This window comes from Ambystoma mexicanum, chromosome 8 (assembly GCF_040938575.1).
Source record: "Ambystoma mexicanum isolate Mex_15411 chromosome 8, UKY_AmexF1_1, whole genome shotgun sequence".
NCBI lineage: Eukaryota > Metazoa > Chordata > Amphibia > Caudata > Ambystomatidae > Ambystoma > Ambystoma mexicanum.
In genome coordinates, this window is record NC_090929.1 from 1150729447 (window position 1) to 1150754072 (window position 24626).

Sequence of the window (24626 nt, forward strand, 5' to 3'; positions counted from 1 at the left end):
GCTGCTCATGGACCTGCGGTTCTCCATCAACTTTCCAAAATCCCACCTGGTCCGGTCGCAAGTCGCCCTGTTTCTGGGAGCACAGTGGCGCGGCGGGCCTCGCCGTCGGAGGAAAGGTGCAACGTCTACTGGCCACGGACGTGGGCAGAGTGAGGTCTATCAAGTCCCTCCTCGGAATGATGTCCTCCTGCATTTATCTGGTGCTCCATTGCAGACTTCGGATGCGGCCCTTGCCAGAATTCCTCGACGCCCACTGGATCTAGACGACTGGAAGCTTCGAGGACAGGATCTCGCTCGACGTAACGTTCCGTCAGGCGATACAGTGGTGGGGTGTCCGCACTCATCTGACAGCGGGAACAGGCTTCCTAGCCCCGGCCGACCAGGTGACGGTGACGACGGATGCCTCCCTGGAAGGTTGGGGAGCGCACACCGGGGGCCTCCACGCGAGAGGCCTTTGGTGCTCGGAGGAGAAGACTCTCCACATCAACATCTTGGAGCTCCGCGCAGTGTTCTGGGCCCTCAGGACCTTCCTTCTGTCCCTCAAGGGCAAGGTGGTGAGGATCTTCACCGACAACACCACCCACGATGTTTTACATTCGGAAGCAAGGCGGAACCAGATCCCATGCCCTGTCCAAGGAAGCCCAGGATCTGTGTCATTGGGCCATCGCCCAAGGGATGTTTCTGGTACCCTTTCATCTGGCAGGGATAAAAAAACACCTTCGCCGACTCACTCAGCAGGGAGCTGTGCTCGTGCCACGAGTGGGAACTGCGCCAGGATCAAGTGGACCAACTCTTCCGACGATGGGGCGAACACCAGATCGATCTCTTCGTGACGGCAGCGAACTCCAAGTGCCGGAGGTTCGTCAGCAGGTTTCCCCAACTGAGGAGCATGGGCGATGCGTTCTCGTTCCCCTGGGACGGCCTGTTCCTTTATGCATTCCCGCCGTTGCTACTCCGGCCCGTCAACCAGCTCAAGAGGTCCCGGTGCAGGATGATCCTCATCGCACTGGCGTGGCCGAGGCAGATCTGGTTCCCGGACCTTCTGGACTTGTCGGCGTCCACACCAGTCAAGCTGCCGACGGATGCGGATCTTCTCTCCAGAGAAGGAGGCACCATTCTTCATCACGAACCAGAGTCGCTGAACTTGCAGGCCTGGCTCCTGCAGCACTAGAGTTTGGAGGGTACGACATCCCGGCCGACTGCAGAGAGTTTCTTGCAAAGGCCTGGGCATCCTCGACTCTCAAGTGCTACGGACACAAATGGAAGAGGTTCTCTGTCTGGTGCCGGGCACAGAAGATTAACCCTCTGCGGATTACGGCCCCTCAAGTTTTGCCGTACCTACTGTCCTTGGCCAAGGCTGGCCTATCTCACGCTTCCATCAAGGTACATCTGGCTGCCATCTCACGTTACACCAGAACTACAGGACGGCGTCCTTGTGGTCTCATCGTCTGGTGAAGGAGTTTATGAAAGGACTGTTCTGATCATTCCTGCCGGTGAAGGCCCCTGCCCCGGCGTAAGAGCTCAACGTGGTACTAACTAGGATAATGGGGGCCCAATTCGAGCCTATGCATTCAGTGCCGTTGAAGTTTCTGTCGTGGAAGACAGCATTCCTCGTGGCCAGAGATCCAGGCCCTGTCTTGCAAGCCTCCATACTTGACTTTTCAAGACACGAGGGTGGTGCTGAGGACGCACCCCTCCTTCATGCCCAAGGTGCCGTCGGACTTCCACCTCAACGAGCCCTTGGTGTTGCCAGTTTTCTTCCCGTCGCCTTCGTCGCCGGCTGAGAGGACTCTGCACTCGCTAGATGTAGCTAGAGCACTGAAGTTCTACGTGGACCGCACAAAGAGTTTCGGAAGACATCACAGCTGTTTGTGAACTTTGGACCTGTGAATCGAGGGAAGGCTCTCTCGAAGACTTCCATTTCCAGATGGCTCTCCGGCTGCATCATGCAGTGTCACCGGTTGGCAAACCAACCGCTGCCCGGCCGTCGGAGCCCATTCGACCAGAGCGATCGCTGCTACTACGGCGTTCCTGTCTGGTGTGCCCCTGCTCGACATCTGCAGGGCTGCTACGTGGAGGTCGACGCACACCTTCACGAGATTCTACTGTGTCGACCGGGATTCCAGGGAGGAGTCCAGAGTCGGCCAAGCAGTGCTGCGCAACCTGTTCGCCTAAGGTGAGCCTGGTGAGGAGGTAAGAGTTGCTTAATGTTGAGTTGTTGTGTTGCTTGATATTGAGTCTTGTGCCACCTCCCGTGGTTGTGCATGTGTATACTGCTATGTATTCTTATATTCGTGAGCATGTGAATCCATGCCAGGCCTCATGCTGGAGAAGAAACAAATTACTTACCTGTAACTGTTGTTCTCCAGCATGGGTCTGGCATGGATTCGCATGCGAACCCTCCCGCCTACCCCTCTGCTGCTCTTCACTTGGTCATACTGCCACTTCACGTGCTACCAAATCTGAGGATGGCTGCCAGGGGTGGGGCTTAGGGAGAGGGCAGTTATTGGCTGGGGGCAGTATGACCCAGAGACCAGTGATTGGTTACTACTGAGAAAGACAGATCAGAAACGAAACTGATACTGATTTTTTTCTATTCCGAGGATTCCCGGCCTGACGACGGGGAATATTCATGAGCATGTGAATCCATGCCAGACCCATGCTGGAGAACAACAGTTACAGGTAAGTAACTTGTTCCTTTTTGTTATATAGTTGTGAAATTTGGGGGTATTCTAAATGTGCAAAGTTGGAGGCGCTACAGAATAACACTTCGAAAAAACCACTGGGCCTTCCGCCAGACACACTCAATAACTAGAACTTGAACTTTCGATGACAAAATTTGAAATCGAGGCAGGGTTTAAGTTTAGTTCCGTTTTATGAAAGTTTGTATACGGAAGTTGTGAATCCAAATTATAATTACGCACTTGGTGAATTTGCAAGGTTGCGTTTTTGTAATGGGTACAGGTGGTATGCTGAAGGTCGTAATTTGTTCAGGAAGTGAGGGTTAGCCAATGTGAATATGTTGATGCAATCCAATGTTATTGCCCAGAAGGCCCAAATGAGACATGGAGTTCTTAGTGCCGAGCAGCAGGAGGACTGGAAAACAGAATCTACTTTGAATTCATGGAGACTGTTCTCCTACATTGAGACGTGACAATCTGGTCGGAGGGGAAGTATGTAAATTCCCAACACCGGAATCCCAGAGGACGGTTCTGATGATACGTTTGAATGTACACCCCTGAATGCTCTTATTAAATGGGGTTGGGGACACTGTCAAATATTTGTTTTTGCAAAATGACCACTCAAGAAGCCTTAGGTCATTTTCAATTGATTTGAAAGTGTTTGACTTACATAAGACTGTTAACCTTAGTTTATTTTGAACAAAATTCGGCACTGTGGTACATTATGAGTTGCAATGGTGCTGATTTCATCCATAATCTGAAGTGTGCCTTGTTGCGCCGTGCCAGAATGATGTATGCTTAGGTGGTTTTTATGGGGTCTACACAGAATTGGGCTGGGATAGAGGACGTGCTATGAACTGTATATTTTGCGGGGGTGGGTTGTTTTTAGCATTTGGAGAAATTGATTTTATTTGCTCTTTATATGTGAGCTGTTTGTATTGTATGTTTTTATTGTTAATGGAGAAATCCAGTCTAATGAATTTGAGCCACTTAGCCATTTGTGAAACTGTCCCACAATATAGTAGTCGCTTCAAATTTGTTTTTCAGTTATGTTTCCATTTACAGGAATGTAGTGCATGTTAATGTTTGTGTTTTAAACAATACCAATCTGACATTCCAATTGACTAACTGTATTATGCTTGTCTGTTGGTGTGTAAATGGTTTCTTTTTCCCATGGTGTGGGTGTAGTAATTTTAAACTGATATCAGAGTATCATGAGTAGTGGGCGGCAGTGTCACAGCACCCCATCACATGGTGCGGCATTTAATTTCTTGCATGTTTGGTATACTGAGCAAGTGTTGCTGTACACCTTCAGATATACTTTTGGAAGGTGTGCCGTCTGTACTGCTACTGAAGATATGGGCGCACGTTGTGCTGCAATGCGTCTTTAAAGTTGCAATGTTGGTGCGTATGAACGGGGCTCTCTAGTGTTTTTTCAAAGAATCACAAACCATCCTGGAGTCCTCCATTAAGAGAAGCCTCATTCCACTTTGTTTAATGGGGCCAATTTCCCTGCTTCTCTCCGTCCAGCCATCTAACCCTAACCCAACTCCATCTCTTAACATTCATTGTTTTTCCCTGTGGTGTGGTTTGGATCGCAATCTTTGTATATAGTTGTGTAATGCACAAGGATACAGGTAATGGCACATCAACTTTGGAAGGCTGCAAAAATGTTGCATGGACGTCTGGCCATAAGCTCTTCCTCACTCTTTAAATTGACATGTTTGATGGACGTTTTTGAAAAGCTTTAAAAGCAACACAATTTTTTAAAGTGACTTGAACTAGCAAACTAAGACGGTGTAAACAAATGGTTGTATTCGTTTTCAAGGCTGATAGTAACATTTTGAATATTAAACCACTATTGCCAATGTTTACAGGCTGCAGTTTTACTTTTAAAACCAATATTAACTAACTTAATTTTGTTGCATCTATAGTCTATATTTGTTTTTAGCAGCGATTAAAAGGGTTATTGGATAAACGATCTGCTTTTGCTCTGGCCCATAGATTTACGTCTGGATATTTTAGTTCTTGTCTGTTGGTTGTTGATGGTCTGTGTATCTGGTGTAGTGTTTCCTAGGTTGCACTAGCAAGTCAAGGACATGTTAAACCAATGCTTTTCAGATTACTTGCATATTAAAGGGTAAGTTACAAGGGCACTTAAGGACAGCAGATATGGCTGACCTGATTAAAAATAGTAACCCAGTGCGCAACGGTTGTTCATCCATATGTACGGTGTTGTGCATTTTCTATGAGAGCTAAGCAAAACGTTCAAGGTTTGCTAATGTGAGAAGTATGGAAGAAAATCCCTGTAGATAATCTGCTTTTGTGTGTGTTTTCATTGTTATTAAGTTGTGCATATCATTAGTTGGTTGTTTCATAATGAATTATACATACATGAATGTGTAGTTTCCTAGCAGTTATCAGGTATGTCCTATTGTAGTTACTGAGAATCTTAATCATATGGTGAAATATGTTGCCCCACAACCCTTTGCTAGAAAGGAGGCATGGTCGGAGGCAGAAAAGAATGGGATGGGCAACAAATGGCAACTCATCCCCTTCGACTTTGTAGTATGTAGACACCACAAAGGGTTTAACCACCACGTTGCTATTTTTTTCATGTCGATATGTTCTAGAGGGGTCACCTGGAAAGCAGGAACATAATAGCTTTGTAGATCCTGACTGCCCTCAAGCTATATAGGGTGTTTTAGCCCATAAACCAAGTCCTTGGCGCACTCTTACCATCGACCTTCAGATTCTTTGCGCACAAGAAGATCCTGGCACCAGGTCTATAAAGTTTAAATCACAATGATAAGTTCTTCGTTAGTTTTATATTTGCATTTTGGCCTTCACTCTTTAACTGGTCCTTGTTAACCAACATGTGCTCCATATTACGTGTGCATGTTTTGTTATATTCTGTTTCAAAAAGGGTTGTAAAATATTGCTTTTATGAGGGCATAGGAACCACAACGTATGCTTTAATTGCTTTCGAAAACTTCCTGCATAAAATTCATACTGTATTTGTGCAGTCTTTGCAGGACCAGATCTCATCTCTTGGGCGTGTGCTCCACTTGAATACCTTGTGTGTAAATGTTCGTAATGGTGATTTACTGTGTCTGCATGTTGAGGCTGTGCATATTTTAAATGTTTACATTTTGCAATGTGGTAAATATTTTAATTTCTGAAAAGTCTGTTATTTTTGCCACACTGCTATGCGAAAAGGTTTATGCATGCAACCTTTGAACTATTCATGATAGGCAGATTAAGAGGCGACCAAATACAGTGTAAAGCGAAACTTTAATAGAGCAAATGGTGGTATCCCCTTTTGCCAACGCTTGGATACTTTTGGGTTTTGTGTTAAGTTCATTCACAACTTGCTATACAATAATTAGTTGATCTGCTTTAGAAATTACAACTGTTGGGAATTGCACGTGATTTTGAAGGGGGGAAACGAAAGCTTCCTTTCTGTCTCTGCATATATGGTTACACATGAACCTGCTCACTTTGCTATCCCCAATCACAGGAGAAAAACTTTACAGTAGAACAGAGAAGCAAGATTTAGTTCGAGTAGTTATTTTTACCTTTTAATTAACAATTTAATTAACCGTTCCATCTTGCATCCGGTTTTATTTTCAATCTTCTCCCTTCTCTATACTACAGCTCCTGCCATCACACTAAGACTTCCTCTCTGCACAGCAACTCCCCGCCTCCCCCTGATAACTCCCCAGCTTACTTCAGTCACTCCTTATACTAACTCCCCTAACATTTGCCACACTATCATGCCCACTCATACAAACATTGCCACTTGCAATCACTATCTGATGTCTCACCTGCTGAAAAAGATGCCCCACACTCCTTGCTGCTCTTCCTCCTGCTGGTCTCTTGATCCTTCATCAGCACCATCCCTGACTTCACCCGAACAACCAGCAACGTCACTTTTCCTGCCCCCTCCTGTATTGTTCCCCCTACCCCCCCCCCCCCCCCAAACCCCTTCTCTGGATTTGTTCGGTCCCTGTCCAATTTGACCATTCCCCTCCCCCCCCCCATGCAGGGCTATGGACATGCACAACGTTGGATGGCCCGAAAGCCCTACCCCATTGCTCCATGGAGTGCCACCACTGCTCGGCAATGGAGGCTGAGCAGTGTCCCAGTTTGTGTAAGTGGGCATATCTTGACTACCCCCAAGTTTAAATCCTTGGTGCTTTTGGGTTTCCTGGGGGTTGCGTCCATTAACAATATGGGCAAGGCCGTGGTTTTTATACGTTGTGCAGCAGCGCTGCGTAGTAGCCCTGGGTCCTCTCCTGCTTTTGGCTTTGCATGCCAAATGCCTTGGGTGTTTTTTCGTGAAGCTGGCATTTAGTCTCTTCAGTATTGCCTTGTTCCCGCTGGCAGACTTTTTCTTGCCGTGATGTGTGCTGCTGTCTCCCTTTTCCATGGGTGTTATCCCCTTCACATGGGTCATCCAGCTCCCCCGTCACATGGGTCATCCTGCAAGGAGAAGAAACCCCTTGGCCAGCTTTTTGGGGTCACAGGCATGGGGTGATGCACATACATATGCAACTTAGCCTTTGAGGAGAGGGGAAGAATAGGGGACCTGTTTGTTACCACTGCCCCCTTTCTGTTATATGAAGAACATGGGGGGTTCTTCCCAAAAGGATCTCCACTATCTGGTTGAGGCGGTGGGGACTGTATCCCCTCCTGACAAGGTCTGGGGACTAACCTTGTCACAAAATCCTATTCTAGATGGAACACAGCAGATGCACCATCCTGCTTTAAAAGCCTGTCTCCTTTTGGTGGTGGTTGTGGCTTTGTCAAAGGAATGCTTAGGTTACAAAATGTGACACAAATGCTATGTTTTGTGATGTAATGGCAGCAGATTGCGAAATTTCAGGGTTAGCAAAGATTGTGTCCTGTTTTTTCTTAATCTGTCTTGAAAAAAGGACGCTCGCTTATCGTGGTGCTTGAAGTATGGAATATTTCTTTTTTTAAAAAAAATCTTTTTATTATTTTGCAATAAGAACCATAAGAAAGCAAAACCAAACGAAACACAGATCGCACAGCATTTGGTTCAGCGCATCAATAATTATGGGACAGTACAAAGAATACATGGGTGACTAGGATCAGCCAGGGAATGAGCACAGCTGGTTACTGCGCATTCGGTACGTAGTGGACTGGGGGCGGTCGGCGTGTGCGGCAGTGGGGGGACCGAGGGTAGGGGGGTCTGTGGGAGACACAAATCTATCCACTTCATTGACCCACCGGCTGAGGCTCAAACTGTCTGCATAACCCCACGTTGCGGCCGTCAGACTCTTCTCCCAGTCCCAATGCCACTGCCAGGAATGTCTCTTCATGTTTGCTGAAGTCCACTTCCCCACCAGATTCCCTGTAGCACTAGTTTCGGGTCTTGTGGAATTGAGGATCCTAGCACACCAGAGATCTTACGTATGCTTCTCCGCCAAAAGTCCTGTATTATATCACAGCATCCACACCATGTGAAAGGAAGGTACCCTCAAACCTCCCGCATCTCAGGCAGTCTCCATTGTTTGCTACCCCCCATAATCGCTGCACGCAAATAGGCCTGGCGCAGTATTTTATACTGTATTAAACGGAGCCTGGTGTGTATTCCTATGTCTCGTGGGAACATTAATGCTTCTACCCGCTCCTCTGGACAGCTCCTGGGCCCCAAAGGCAGTGAATACCTGGTACAGTGTGGACATAACCTTTGTTGGGATTCTGGCATGCAGAATGCTGGCCTCTATAGGGGGGCATTTTAGGACCTCTGCTAACGTGGGGAACTGCACGCTGATGGCATGTGCTAGTTGCAAGTGTCTAAAGTAGTCCCTAATGGGCAAACTTTTCCTGCATAGCCCTAAATGCCAAAAGGTGCCCGTCCTGTACCACATCCGCAAGGTACAAATACCCTGCTCCTCCGAGCTCACAAAGTGATTCATTTTTAGGACTACAGGAATATGCGTGGTGGTCCTTTAGGGGTTGGTCCAGTGTTGGTCTCCCATCCCACCAAATGTGGTGATGAGCCTCCGTCCAGGTTTAACCAATGTGTTGCGTCATCCTAGACATATCCGCAATCCCCTTAACTCTATATAGTACTTGCAGGGGTGTAGTTTTTCCCATACTTCTGGTCTCTCCTCTATATGTGGGAGCCCAGGGTCACCTTGAAGCCAGTCGTTCACCATTCCAAATTGTGTTGCCCAGTAGTAGGTGCGGAAATAAGGTGGACCTATTCTCCCTTCCCAGACTGAGCGCTGCAGGGTCTTGAGGCCAGGATATTGCCTGAGTTCTGGTCTATCGCAGGTTGTACACTGCGTAAGCTCATCTGGGTGGATCTAGATGGCATAAATCCACATTGGTCTGGGTGTACGAGGGAGTGTGACTCCTAGCAGTCTATTGGCTAAAACCCACGCCAGGACCTTGGTTTGCACATTAATTGGCGATATTGGCCTATAAGAGGCTCAGTTCTCCGGTTTCCCAGGCTTGGGGGAATCACAAGGCATGCCTTCCTGAGGTCTGGGGGGGGTTGTCCTTTCTTTTGGCTGTGTAAGGACATGCGTTGCATGTTATGTTAATTGGCATTTATATAGCGCTCTGTATATGACCTCAAAGCGCTTGTAGGTTGAACGCCCTAGGGTACTGTAGTCCAGGTCAGTTGAGAGAATAAGGTGTCGTGGGTGCCTGGGTACACCAGTTTGCTGTGTGCAGCTGGTGTAATTGCCTGATGGTAGCTGCATCCTAGCATCTAGGTGTCGTGTTATTGATATCCGTTTAATGTGTGCAGTCTGGTGGGTGGACACCAAGGCTGGGTTTTGGCTGCGTTAGGCCTGTAGGATGCTTGTGTGCAGCGAGGCCGGTTTGTCATGGGATATATCTGCGTTTTATTAGAATGATGAGGTGCTTATGGGGTAATGTTCGTATGTGAGCAGCTAGGCCGAGTTTCTTCGAGGGGTATATCTGTAATCTAAATGAGTGATGGTGTAGAGTAGAGAGTAAGTATAGTGATATGGGGGTGAGAGTTTGGGTTGAGTTATGATCTAAGACCTAGGTAAGTAACATTTACAATTCTATCCAAGTGTGGCACATGATGACATTCACAAATCCATCCGAGTGCGGAACTAGCCAACACTCCTTATCCTATCTAGGTGTGATTCAGTTCACGATTCCATCCAAGTGCGCCACATACCATCATTCATGATTCCATTTAAGTGTGGTACATGCTATCATTTACAATTCTATCTAAATTGTAGCGTTTGCTAACATTCACAATCCTATCTAGATGCGACTCAAACCAATGTTCACGATTCCATCTAATCATGAATATTAATGCATAATGCCATTATTCACAACTTTCATCCAAGGGTGACGCAATCTTCAGCATTCACATCTCTATCTACCTCTGACTGAGGCTAATGTTCACGACTCCCAAGTGTGGGACATGCTAACATTCACATTTCTATCTAGATGTGATGCAGGCTATCATTCACAATTCCATTTAGGTGTGGTACATGCTGTTCTCCAGCATGGGGTCTGGAATGGATTCACATGCTCATGAATATTCCCAGTCGTCAGGCTGGGAATCCTCAGTAAAGAGAAAATCAGTTTGTTTCTGAACTGTCTCCTAATAACCAATCACTGACTTGCTGGAGGCAAAAAGCCCGGCGGCAGGTGAGACCCCGCAACGTACTTCGCCCAAGAAGTCTGGTCAGTCTTTAAGACCTTTGAGGGCGCTCCCGCGACGGGGGCCCCAACAGCGAGTCTGCGGACCCTGGGAGCGCCGTTGGTAAGGGCTCCTCGGCTGCCAGGCTGGGCGCAGCATCGCTGACGCCGGCAACCGCGAGCCAACGCTCTGGCTCGACGAAAAGGAAGTTGGAACACCCGGGTAAGCTTCGGTAGAAGCCCCGGTTGACTCCGACAGAGAAAGCCAAGGGGAAGCGAGGCGGTGACCCTCCCCCCCACGGTGAAGGCCTCAGATGCGCCGAAGGTTGTGAAGGCCCAGATTCACCTGGCTAAGGCTTCGATTGAGGGAGTGGCAGCGTCCCTGGCGAAGCCCGCAGATGCGGCCCCAGTGGAGATGACCTCCAAGCTTAGAGTTCGAGGGGATTGGGTCCTCCGACGTATTCCATATCTATGACATGTAATCACCACAGCTGTGCTGCTTTGGAAAGTTTTTTCGGCATCTGCGGCCTGCGTCGATGACGTCAATGCGCCGTCGTCGAGGGCCTCCGACATCATCCGATGTGATAAGTAGGACGCACGACGCCCGTAGCCTCAGTTCCGTTTTTTCCGCGAACGTGTTGCTTCGTGATTCTCAGTTCACGCCTCGACTCTTTGGAGTTCTGTTCTTCTTGGTTCTTCGAACCTGTTCGTTTTGTGAAAATCCTTTGTGTGAAGATGTCTTCTACTTCGTCTTTGACCCCGCATCCGGGTTTCAAGAAGTGCGGGGAGTGTGGGTCCAAGATGTCGGTGACGGACTCGCACGACGGGGAGGCCCACGACACGGATGACTATCGACTGCCAGTCGCTCACGTGCAAAGCCTTACGCGAACGTAAGAAGTTGTCGGTAGGTTGGGTGTCCAAGCCCAGGAAGTCTAAGTCTGCGGGGCTTTCGACGGATGATTCGAGGGGTGACTCTCCGCGTCATCGTCGGAAGTCTCGTGGGTCTCCTTCTAGGAGTCGGTCTCGCCACTCCTCAGCCTCTTCGAGGCATTCTCGGAAGCGCCGACACCGGTCGTCTTCCAGGTCCTCTTCGGAGGACTCTGCCCGGCACGTCACTTACCCCACCAGCCGTGCGACGCCGGAGGAATGGGCTTCCTTCGGGAAGAAAATGCTGGCGATTCTTGAGTCGCAGGGTACTAAGCCGTCCGCGCCCCCGAGTGGGGTCGGTTGTGAGAGGTCAAGAGACACCGCTCGCAAGAGTGGTCGGCGCGAGTCACGGGAAAGGTCCCGTTCGGACAAGGGGACTCGTTCTCGACGTACCCGTTCCAGGTCCCGGTCCTCGACGCGTTCGAGACCGTGTGCACCTGTGAGGTCTTCGAGGAAGACATCGACGTCTGAGGCGTCAAGGGCGTCGACAGGCTTTCTCGAGGCTCCGGCTCCGAGGAAGTCGTTGAAGCCGTCGACGCTCAAGTCGTCGAGGGACACGCTCGGGGCTCCGGCCTCGAGGGCTGTGTCGACGCCGCCGATGCTGGAGGCGCTGCATCTGACGTCGATGCCGATTTCCTCGACGTCGATCCTCTCGGCGCCGATGCCGGTTCTCTCGACGCCAGCGCCGATTCGCTCGACGCCTTTCGTGTCGGAGGTACCCCGTGGCACGGGAGAACCCCCTAGGAAGGCTCTGGTTAAGAGCAAGCACTCTCGGGTGCCTTCTTTTCGCCACCTGGACTATATTTCAGAGGCGGATGAGGATTCTGATGGCCTGGTTCCTAGTCAGGTTCCAGATGAAATTGTCTCGGGCGATAGTCAGTTTGACGATTTGAGACAGTTACTGCATGATGCCAGTGGACTGGACACCTCTCCGGAGGTGGAGTTTTGTAGGCCTGAGCCTGGCTCTCATGCCGATTCCTCGTACCGGCGCCTTATGGCTAGGGTTTCTGAGTACTTGGGATGGTCTGCTCCCCCTGGGGAGTTTGTGCAGGATGATCTGACTGACATCCTTGATGTTGGTCCCCCAACTGATCCGGTACTGCCGTTCCATATGGCTTTACAGAGAAGGGTGGCGGCGGCTTGGACTGCTCCGGAGAGTCTCCCGGCGGTGGGCAGATCCTTGTCGCGGAAATACCGTCCAGCCAGTAGTGACCCCTGCTACTTGACCAGGCACCCCACTCCGGAGAGTTTGGTGGTGCAGGCGGCCACGGCCCCGGCAAAGCAGTCGTCGTACCCTACCATCCCTCCTGATGGGGACGACAAACTTTTTGATGGCTGGGCGAAGAAAGTATTTTCTTCTGGTGGTATGGCGCTTCAGGCGGCCAACTCCATTTGTGCCTTGTCTCGTTTCACACACACTCTGTGGAACTGTGTTGCGTTAGCGGCTGAACATATTCCCGAAGGGGACGAACGAGATGGTTTCCTTGCTATGGTCCAGGATGGTAAGGATGCCATGTGTGAGTCCGTTCAGTCGGGTTTGCACTTAGCTGAATGCGTCAGTAGGTCTATGGCGGCGAGCACCGTGATACGCAGGTTTGCGTGGTTGCGGAAGTCGGGGTTTGCTCCTGATGTGCAGTCTCGGCTCCTCAACATGCCCTTTGACGGTGAACACCTTTTTGGCAGCAAGGCTGACGAGAGCCTTGAGAGGTTGCAGACCTCGAAAGCTGCAGCGAAGTCGTTGGGCGCTGCAGTTCGCCAACCTCTGCCTTTTCGTCCTAGGGGACAGCAGTGGAGGGGTGGTTCCTTTTGCTATTACTCATCCTTCAGTAAAGCGAGAGGAGCTGGCAGTCAGAGGCCAACGCAGGGGTACCAGAGGTGGACGACAGGGTACCCGTGGTGCCAAGGCCGCTCGGGCAGTTGCCTCTTTGCCCTCAGGTAACGCCGCGGCCGCTCCCACTCAGTCATGAGGCCATGTCCCATGGTTCGCCGGTTGGGGGAAGGCTGGCGCAGCATCTTGTAGAGTGGCAAGCCATTACTTCAGATGTGTGCATTCTGGAGATCATAACCCACGGCTACTGTCTTCCCTTTCGGCACAGGCCTGGCGACAATCCACCAGGGAACCTCTCTTTGCAGAGTCCGGATCCGCTCCTTGCACAGGAAATTCAAGCCCTGCTGGAGAAAGGCGCCATAGAACTGGTGCCTGTAGCGGAGAGGAACAAGGGATGGTATTCCCCTTATTTTTTGATTTCGAAGAAAGACGGGGGATTGAGACCCATCATGGACTTGCGCGGTTTGAACAAACTCCTCAGGAAGGACAAGTTCAAGATGGTTACTCTCAAGTCCTCCAGGCCCTTCAGCTTCAGGACTGGTTGGTGTCACTCGACCTCAAGGATGCTTACTTCCATGTGCCGATCCATCCCAAGTACAAGAAGTACCTGAGGTTCGCGGTTGGCGACTCACACTTTCAGTTTCGGGTCCTGCCGTTCGGATTGACCTCCGCCCCGAGGGTTTTCACCAAGCTCATGGTGGTGGTGGTGGCAGCGCATCTCAGGCAAGGGGGGGATTCACGTCTACCCCTACCTGGACGATTGGTTGATCAGGGGGAGCTCTCCCGAGCAAGTCCTGGATCATCTGTCCGTCACCTGCCACTCCCTTCACAGGCTGGGCTTCTCCCTCAATTTAAAGAAGTCCCATTTGACGGCAACACAGCGGCTCCAGTACATCGGAGCAGTGTTTTCCTCCGCAGGTGAGGGCTCTTCACATTCAGCAGATGGTGCACAAGTTTCAGCATGCCCAGACGCTCCCAGCATTCGTGTTCTTGAGGCTGCTCGGCCTCATGGCATCCTGCATTCTTCTGGTGCCAGAGGCTCGCCTGCGGATGAGATCTTTGCAGTGGGCGCTCAAGACGCAATGGTCGCAGTCCTCCGGCAGGATGTCGGACCCGGTTCAGGTGCCGCCCTCGGTCGCCCGGGACTTTCTGTGGTGGGCCGTCGAAGGCAACTTGATGAAGGGGGCTCCTTTTTGGCTTCCCTGGCTGGAGGTGACGATCGTGACGGATGCATCCCTCACGGGTTGGGGAGCTCATGCCAACGGGCTGACAGTCAGCGGTCGTTGGTCTCCGTCGGAGTCCAGACTCCATATCAATCTGTTGGAGCTGAGGGCCGTCAGGCTAGCACTGAAGGCTTTTCTGCCGACTGTGCGTAGAAAGAGTGTCCTGATCCTGACGGACAACACAGTGGCAATGCACTACCTCAACAAAAAGGGGGGGGGGGCAGGGTCACTTCCTCTGTGCAGGGAGGCGATGCAGCTCGAGTTCTGGGCCATCCAGCAGGAAGTTTCGATCTCGGCAGTTCATCTGGCCGGAGACGAAAACGTGACGGCGGACGCTCTGAGCAGGCAGAGCACGATCTCTCACGAGTGGGAGCTGGCTCAGGAGATTCTCCTGGAGATCTTCGCCCTTTGGGGGACCCCTCGAGTGGATCTCTTCACCTCCAGTGTCAACCGGAAAGGTTTTGCTCGCGGGAATTTCCTCCAAAAGGAGCCTTAGGAAACGCGTTCGTGGTGGAGTGGTCGTTCCCGCTGCTGTACGCGTTTCCTCCAGTCCCCGTCATCCCGCAAGTGCTGCAGAGGTTACGGAAGTTCGGTTCCCGGATTATCCTCATTGCTCCGGCGTGGGCTCGGAAGACGTGGTACCCAGACCTTCTCGACTTGTCCATCTGCCCTCCGCGTCATCTTCCCTACCGAGACGGTCTGCTCTCACGGGAGTGGGGTCAGGTTCTCCATCCAGAGGTCAGATCCCTCAACCTTCACGCTTGGCTTCTGAAAGGTTGAGGTATAGGGATTGGGACCTCCCTGAAGACGTGATGGAGGTGTTGCTTTCGGCCCGAAGGCCAGCAACAAAGTCTCTGTACCGTTGGCGTAAGTTCTGCGACTGGTGCAGAGTTCAGAATGTGGATCCTTTTGCATGTGACATCCCCATGGTTCTGTCCTTTTTACTTTCTTTGGCCCACAGGGGCTTGCAAGTGGGTACCATTTAAAGGTTACCTGGCGGCGCTGTCCATCTTTAAGCGCTCGTCTGAAGAGTTCTTACTTTAAAATCCCTTTAATTTCACAGTTTCTGAAAGGGCTCACTAATGTGTTCCCTCTGTCACCTTTCCTGGTTCCCGGTTGGGATTTAAACCTTGTTCTTAAGTTTCTTATGGGTGCTCCGTTTGAGCCTTTACATCCTTGCCCTTTGAGGCTGTTAACTCTGAAAACTGTGTTTTTAGTTGCGGTTACTTCTGCTCGCAGAGTGAGTGAGTGAGTGAGTTACAGGCACTTTCAGTTAAGCCACCCTTCACTGTATTTCACAAGGACAGGGTTGTCCTTAGAGTTCGTCCTTCTTTTCTTCCGAAGGTAGTGACGGAATTTCATTTGGCCCAGAAGGTTTTTCTTCCGGCATTCTATCCTCCTCCGCATCCTGGTAAGGAAGAGAGGCTCCATAGGCTCGATCCTAGGAGAGCTTTAAGCTTTTATGTTTCACGCATGTCCCGGGTCAGAGTGGACGATCAACTCTTTATTGGTTACGCTGGAAAGCGTTTGGGGCAAGCTGTGACGAAACAGACTTTGTCTCGCTGGATTATTTTGGCCATCTCGGAGTGCTACCGCTTGGCGGGTAAGGACCCACCGGCTGGCTTGCGGGCCGATTCTACCAGGGGTATGGCTGCGTCTACTGCCCTGCAGAGGGGTGTTCCTATTCGCAACATCTGTGATGCAGCCACCTGGGCTTCAGTACATACATTTGTACGTCACTATTCCCTCGATTCCATCCGTGCACAGGATATGGCCTTTGGCAAGGCGGTCCTTTGCTCTGCTATTTGATTGGCTATTCTAAATTTTGATTCTAAATTCTTTCCCTCCTCCTTGCTCTGGTACTGCTTTGGGAGTCTGTCATAGATATGGAATACGTCGGAGGACCCAATCCCCTCGAAGAACAAGTTACTTTCTTACCTGGTAACGTTCTTTCGATGGGATGGTCCGACGACGTATTCCATATCGCTCCCGCCCTGCCTTCCCCGCTGCAGAATTTCTTTTGCGATTGCAGTTTACGTTCCGCAAGGCTTTGTGTCTGACTGGCAGTTGACTAGTGTCACACGTTCTGGGGGAAAAAACTACAACTGAGGCTATGGGCGTCGTGCGTCCTACTTATCACATCGGATGACGTCGGAGGAGGCCCTCGACGACGGCGTATCGACGCAGGACGCAGACGCCGAAAAAAGTTTCCGAAGCAGCACAGCTGTGGTGATTACATGTCATAGATATGGAATACGTCGTCGGACCATCCCATCGAAAGAACGTTACCAGGTAAGAAAGTAACTTGTTCTTTCCCTGCCATCCCGGAGGGAATTGTCTTTCCAGCCCATCGAAAAGACCCCCCTTGAAGCCCCAGGCCGAGAAGAAGGGGGGACGCAATAGTCCTAGCGGACCCAGATATCTCCTCCGAGGACAAGCTGTCTGGCCTCAAGTCAGGCCTTGACAAGAGGTTCGAGGTCCGGGCCTATGGGAAGGATCCCGACAAGGCGGATGTGGAGAGCGACGGAGGGGCCTCCCAGTTGTCCTCCCAGGCAGGGTAGGGCAGGGCGTTCAAGAAGAGGTCAAAGTTTTCCCTGGGCCCCAGTCAGTGTCTCTAGTGGATCTAGGCCGCACGGTTTGTTCATTATTCCTCCGCCCCCTCCTTATCACATCCAGGTCCAACGCCTCTGTGGCGTGCTTGGGTGTAATATGTAGGGCTCCTGTTCTGGATCTGTGGGCAGATTGGGCCTCTCAGGTTGGGGCAGTTTTTCCTCGCAGGCTGGGCGTTCAAGAATTGGGCTTTCCCTGGGCTCCGTCAGTTTCACTATTGGCTCGTGGGGGGTCGCACAACATTCTATATTCCTCCCCCCTCTCACGTCTGTACCTCCGTGGTAGGGGGGGGTCTCCACACCCACATGTCGCGTTTTACCAGTATGCTGTGGCCTCTCAGCTGCATGGCCAGGTAGTCCTTCTCGTTCTGTCCCTCTGGCGTGTGGTTTCGTGGGCCAGCGCCCCCTTCCTGCCCACCCTCCAAACCCCCCCTTAACTCCCCCTTTCTCAGTTAGCTTAGAAATGCTGCTGTGTTCAGTTTGACAGCCGGGTGGGCTTCGTTGTGGCTCTTCCTACACTATTGTCCGTGTTGGGGTGCCGGTTGCTGCATTAATCCGTGTTTGTCCCCATCTCCGGCTTCGAGGCACGCCACACACCACGAGGCCAGGCAGGGTTCTCTGGGCAGCACACTGTGACAGTACGCATTGCCAGTGCTGCAGGAGAAGTCAGGTGGTGGCCCCACCACCCCAGCTGCACCCAGTTGTCTGGCTGGGTCCTTCCTCCATTGATGGTCGGATCAGCGGTTTCCCAGCTTTTTGGTATGCCGCGCTATTAGTCCGCTTCACGTAGCAGGCCCAGCTGGCAGGTAACCGCAACATGCTGCACGGAGTCCTTTTGTGTGCTGGGTTCGCTTCACCGATTTGTAAGGTTTTTTTGAGGATTGCTCGGGGGCTCTCAACCAGGTACAGAGAGTGCTTGGATAAGGCGATGCCTGTAGGACCTCATTGTTTATTTGTATAGCGCTCCTGACCCAGGGACATATGTGCGATTTAAACATCAAGTTACAGGCAAAGCTAGGGAACAATAGTACAGTAGTGAAGCATATGTATAGTTGACAAGAAAGTAGTTAGTGCATAGATAATAATAGGCAGACATAGTAAAGGATACATTCGTACATTAGGTATGCATACATACATGGTTGGTTATTTGTTGCATTGCAAGACCATAGATGATAGGGGTCAATACATTCTATATACTAACCTGGAGAATAGACACCTGGGCTAGGGAGGAAACCTTCAACTAGACTAGGATGGCTCTAGCATCCCAGCATAGTAATTCAATAAAAACCCTTAAAACATCTCTGGGAGTTGTTTTTTAGGTCATCTGTGACACACCCTACAAAAGAGATTGGGAAGTAGTTCCTTTACAGTTTTGGAAGCTAGACAATTGAATTCCCTTCCGTCCTCATTATGCAAAGAGACTGATCTGCTTACATTTAGTAAACGACTGAAGACTCATCTGTTTATTCTGCCATGAATATAAAACCATTTCTTATGGACTGCTCCTTATGTTTAATTTATTTTAATATACACATAGCCACAATGGCTTTGTATATGCAGCACATCAAATAATATATTGCACAGATTAATGTTGGGTATGAGGCAACATTCATCAAGTACTTGTGTCTAAAACCAAATTGTCAAGTCACTTTACAAAGATAAAATACAGTCAGATAGAAAAAATACTGGTTAATAATTATATCTTAAAAAGCAATTGATGTATTCTAAGATAATTCTTCTACAACTTTCATAAATTTACTTTAAAATGTCACCATAAAATTTATGTCATGACCTTCCATCCTCATTTCCCACATAGTACATATATCTGCTTTGTGGATAGCATTATTGAATGATTTGACATATCTGTATCTAATTGGATTGAGGCTCACAGTGTATCAAGATATGCTCCACAGATTCAATCACATCTCAACACTGTATAGTCTACACATTTGCTCAGATCTAGCCAGTCCAATCTTTGCACCCTTTGTTTCAAGGACCTGGCTAACATTGAACTTCAATAACCGATATTCTCTAATAATAGAACTACCAGGTTATGAAGACACACATTCCGGGATTGATATGCGCGTCATTCGGTGCCCTATATATGGGCCACAGTTGACATTAGTAGACCATCTCACAAGGTTTGTCTCATAGCTATAATTCTGTAGCTTACATTTAACCAATATTTACGTGAGTGCAGTGATAGACCATATGCTTGTTCAATTTACTCTCCAAACCATACCTTATGTATGGAATACATCAACCCCAAGCAACCCGTTTGTTCAAACTGTTCAAGCCTCATGCAATCACGGATGTGATCGGCTACAATGGTACAGTTTTCGGAGTGTAGCATCTTCTCGTAACTCATAACCACTTTACGAATAAAAATCACTGGTTTACCTAATAGATTAAATTCAAGTCTTAAGAACTGGACTCAGTGTCTTAGGCATGCGAAACAAGAACCTTGGGATGTTCGCCTCAAATTTCTTTAGGTCAATTAAAGTTTGTGGCCCCATACTAGTTTTGTGTATGTAGTTGAACAGGTTACATTTTTTGCAGTATAGAGTAGCAGTATGGTCTTCATGGAACAACCTCAATTTCTGCCAAAATATTAGCATATTGTTTGCACAATGGCCAAACATCTATTCCTGGTTTCTCCCCAATGCCTTTCCAGCTAAGTTTATTGTTCACAATGACACTCAGGTATTTGTAGCTGCTGACACATTCAACTTCGGACGCTTCAATCTTGCACTCGTATCTGATGCCAGTGTGTGTATTGTTGCCGGTGCATGCCATAATCATTGTTTTAGAGACGTTGACACCGAGTCCGTTTAGTTCAGCATATAGCCTGAGAGCATCTAGCATGGTTTGCAGACCCTTCGGGGTGTGATCGAATAAAAGGTCATCATCGTATCCCAGCTAATGAATTTTTTTTTGCGCTCCCACTTTAACCCGATAGACATTCAGGTTTTTGAACACTGCAGCCAGGTCTGCAAGATGGAGATTAAACAGGGTTGCAGCAACTATGCAACCCTGCTGAACACCTCTGCTTGTCGGGAAGGATTTGGACGGTTTTCCCTGATCGTTAATGCGCACTCTTACACTGCTACCTTTATGCAGTAGCATTAACATAGATAACGGCCCACGTAGTGTATCCCACGCTATGAGTTTTTGCCACAATCTATTCCTCGTTCGTGTCGAATGCAGAGCTGAAGTCAATGAATGCAGCATATACGTACACCTTTCGTCTATTCCAAGTGTATTCAACTGCCGATGTTGGGAGCAGAGGATTATGGGCAGTTTCAGCTTTTTTTCTAAATCCAGTTTGATTTGGGGACAGTATACCATTCTCAACTCTCCATTGATTAAGTTCAACTAGGAGGATTTTAGCAAAAAGTTTAGCCGGTATGTCTAACATGGCCAACATTCGGTAGTGAGCTGGGTTAGTCCAGCAACTCTCCTTGTGGACTGGGAGAATATGGCTCTGTCCAAGAAATTGACAATAATCCACTCACCTATATGGGTAAACAAGAGGTGCAGAGCTTCTGCCCACATCTTGGGTGACAATTTGATCAAGTTATTGCATGTCCCAACAGGGCCAGCAGCCTGGGAATTGCGGTCTGCTACAGACACTTTACATACCCTGCTATCCACAGTAGTCGAGGACCCCAGGGTAGCCGTGAAGTGTGTGGCCCAAACTTCTTCGGGAACTGATGGGCAGGCCCTTTTTAGTCGACCCCTTGAATATATTTCATGTACCTATAGTGTTTCCATTTTGCGCATGGCTAGCAAGTTGTTCCCATTTTTCTTTCATACATTGCCACTTGTGTTGTCTTAACCATCTAAGGTAGTTCTTTTTTACTACTTTGATAGCTTCAGATGTTTCTACACTTATATACTGGCCTTGAGGAGAGTGTAGTATCTGGGCAATGTTAACTCGCAGTCGTTTTTTGGCATCACTCATTCTTTTGTCATGGTTATGCCCTTTCTTCCTAGTCTCCTTATTCCATCGCTAGTCTAACTCTTTGTAGTTTCTACGTTGTTGGAATGCTTCTTTAATGCTTCTTTAATGCTTATAGTTAAACTGCTACGATAGCTGACTTCCTGATGTTGTTTTTCTTCACTTGCCGGACTATTGGCAAACTTACTGATAAATATTGGAAACCTGGTCAAAATAAATTGATTAGCATTGTTAATGTTAGTAGCATTCCGTAATATTCGATTCTGTCACACATTTAAAAAGATGTCACCATTTTAATTGTAGCATTCATGAGTACTGCTACCTGTAACAATATTCAGTAGAACACAAAGTGGTAGGTGGTCACTCATCACGTTCTAAGACGGCCATCTCTTTGACCAATTTGAAGGCTTCAGTGTTAGTGAAGACCTAATCAATCGTAGATACACTGCAACCACTGACAAGCATTTATGCCTTATGCGTGTTCAATAAGGTGATGAGATTGTAACAGTAATGCCCAGTCATGACCCTGTTTAGTGCGTGTGAGACACTTCAATGGGGCAGATGCACACACATTGAACTGATCCTCATCTATTTCTATTTGAGAGTTAAAATCCCCCACATACCACACTGGTAAATTGAGATCAAATGTATTGAGGAGATGTGCCACTGTCACTGTGTTTTGTTTGGTCGCCACCAGATTAGGGGGGGGCTATATATTGATAAGGAACATGACTTGGTGACCATTATCTATTTTTACTGCCTGGACTATTTGGGTAGGCCCGGTCATGTTAGACACGCCAGGGATGACGTACTGTCACAAGTAGACCACCCTTTGGATGCCCAATATTGCCCTTAGTAGCAGCTACTTGTACAATACTCCTGTTGTTGAACTCGCATCCATCAATCATCCTTGTTTTCTGTAGGGCATTAATTAAGGTATCTATATGCTCGATCATGCTATCTACTGCTGAAAGGTGTGAAAATCCTCTAGTATTCCATGAACAAATAATATCTGGTCAGTGTTATTGCAAGTTATTATTTTATTTTTTTGTTGAGACTTTTGCTAACCACTGCCAATATCCGCCTGCTCTTTATTACCTGCCTATAGCTCAAAGATGCCTTTTTTGGGGGGGAGAGAGGGTGCTGCCCTTTATAAGACTTCAATAGCGTTCCATTCTGGTCTGTAATGTGTACTTGCTTCTCCTCTATGGATTCTATGTGGTGGACATTTCTTTGGATTCATGGGTGAAAGGCCCTAGATGCACGATTGCCTACCACACTTCGGCCTGCAGTGATCGATTGACGCTAGGCTATAGAGATAATGTCCTTCCCATTTAATTGGTTAACCTGAACAGTTGCAACAGAAATTCCCACAGCCACTCTCCCTTAATGCTTTAAGGGCAATTAATGACGTGGCAGTATGTGCACTTAAACATGAATGTACAGGCGGAAAACTCCCCCAACAACCTCCCCCGCCCCCAAGCTCTGAAGAGTGCATGTCTCTTTACATGAGGGCAGTCTGCATTTCACAAGTTCGAATCATATGGCAGGGCAGACTTTATCTTTCATCTGCTAATAAATCAAGCTCTGCTTTTTTACAGTGCTTTATTGGACCACAAACTGTACAAGGGTAGTGATATGAAAACCAACCATGGCCCTTGTGTTGAAGTTTTATACAAGGCTGTGTAATTTCGTTATGTTGAATGTATTGTAATGCATGAAATCAAACTACTACAGTAGAAGATGGATGTGTCAAATCTCTTTCCAGTTTCCTCCAATTCAATGCTCTACTTTATTGATCAGTACAGTTTTATCACAAAATGGTAATCGCTCTTACACGGCTCTTGTCTGTTATGGTGTGCAAAGTGAGATCTCTGTCTGATACATATTTTAGAGTACTGCCTTTTCTGGCAAGATCAGTGGTGTGATTCATACCTCAAACGAGAACTCCAATTGGTTGTCCTTGTCCTTTTTGTTCATTGTGTTAGAATGCCAGAAATTGACGACTTTGCCATGGAAACGCCAGAAATGTCCTTTGGTTTGTGTTGGTTGACCCTGGAGCAGTGCTTTCTAGGAAAAGTCTGCCTGGCTCTTGAAGTAAGCCTTTGAATGACACGCTGCCCATCCCTTGGCAGTCTGCAGGGAGTGTCCGATTGTCTCAATATTGATGCAAATCTGCATGTCCAAACAGTAACGGCACTGTTGTTTTACTATGCGTGGATGTATAATATTAATTTTGTCATGGTTTTGAGCTTCATGTTAAGCAGGGCATATGTCCCCTTGTTTTATTGCTTATTTTTCTTGGATTGCAGAAACTGTCCTCGACAGACTGTTAGGTCTGCTATGCTCCCAATGGATACCTCCTGGACGCCTGGCTTGCGCTTTGTCATTTATGCAATTTAGAAGTTATTGACTTTCCGTTTCCGAAAAACTCCCGCCCCCCCGCCCCTCCTCCCTCCAAGGAATGGAAGATGTGGATTTAAAATCTAAAGTGTAAAAGCAATTGCACTGTACTTTACTCTTTACCGTACTCAGAAAAATGTTGCCCAATGTAATACATTTCAGTATTTGAGCATATTTTTTTTCTGGGCCATTTGGCAGCAAGATACCAGTTCTATGACATTGATACGGTGCAGTATAATGCAAGGCTAAATGTACCTTTCTGTAGAGCTGTTTTAGACGTAACGGCAATTTGTCTTCACATTTTTATATATTTATATGAAATGTTTGTTTACAGCAAGCAAGGGCAGAACAGGAAGAAGAGTTCATCAGTAATACCTTGTTTAAAAAGATACAGGCACTGCAGAAAGAAAAAGAAACCCTCGCTGTGAACTATGAGAAGGAGGAAGAGTTTCTTACAAATGAACTATCGAGAAAACTAATGCAGGTAAGCATTTCGTTATGATATATCAAATGTGTCCTCCATTGGGTATTTACTTGCAACAAGGAGCACACGTTTCTGGTGAGCTGGTTTACATCTTCTGTTTTGACAGGGAGTCTTGTTAGGACATTTAAGCAAACAAATTAAGTTAAAACTGCAGTGAAAAGCACTTTAAACCTTTTATCCTTTGTTATTGTTGGATAAAAACAGATATGCTTAATTTATTCCAACCCTTTAAAAGTGAACCTGAAACCATTGATGTGCTTGGTTTGTACCATGCAACTACCTTTCTTTCTTAAATTTATTGTAATTTATTGTAATGCTTTTTTAATAAAAAATAATCTGGCTATTTGGGTGAGCTCAAGTAGAACATGTAATTGTGTGCTATTTGGGAATGGACATGTATTTATCACCTTTTCTTCAATGCAACCAATTTGCAGCACCAGCAGTCCTCGGATTGTGATGTATTTAGTGTCTTACCCTTCCAATTCATGCCCTTTAAATGGGACCAAATGAGTGCTCTGAGGATCTGTTCTTGGGACTTATTGTGTGCAGGCTGCATAACCTTTGAATTATGTAAAGAATCCAGTCTGAACCAGGAATCCCAGGGCTGTCAAGTCCCCACATCTAGATCAAGCAATGTTTTCATGTTTAATCTTAAGGAGAGCTGTGTTGTGTTCTGATCCTGGAAATGCAAATGTATGGACTGCTGAGCAGTTTCTCAGATTTAGGGTATATTTGAAAAACAAACTGGTTCCAGGCTTCTGCAGACTTTTTTTTGTTGGTGGATATGAGTGCTACTTGGGTTATACTCGCTTTGTTTGGAAGCGTTTACTGCTAACATGAACGTT

General features: G+C 47.9%; 1 protein-coding gene across 1 annotated transcript in view; it reads left to right on the plus strand.

Moving 5' to 3' along the window:
- Positions 1-24626, plus strand: part of CCDC6 (coiled-coil domain containing 6) — a 737104-nt gene that overhangs the window by 96111 nt on the left and 616367 nt on the right. The window contains exon 2 of the mRNA XM_069611219.1: positions 23632-23781. Coding sequence (XP_069467320.1) covers positions 23632-23781 — 150 coding nt within the window. The remainder of the gene's footprint in view (positions 1-23631; positions 23782-24626) is intronic.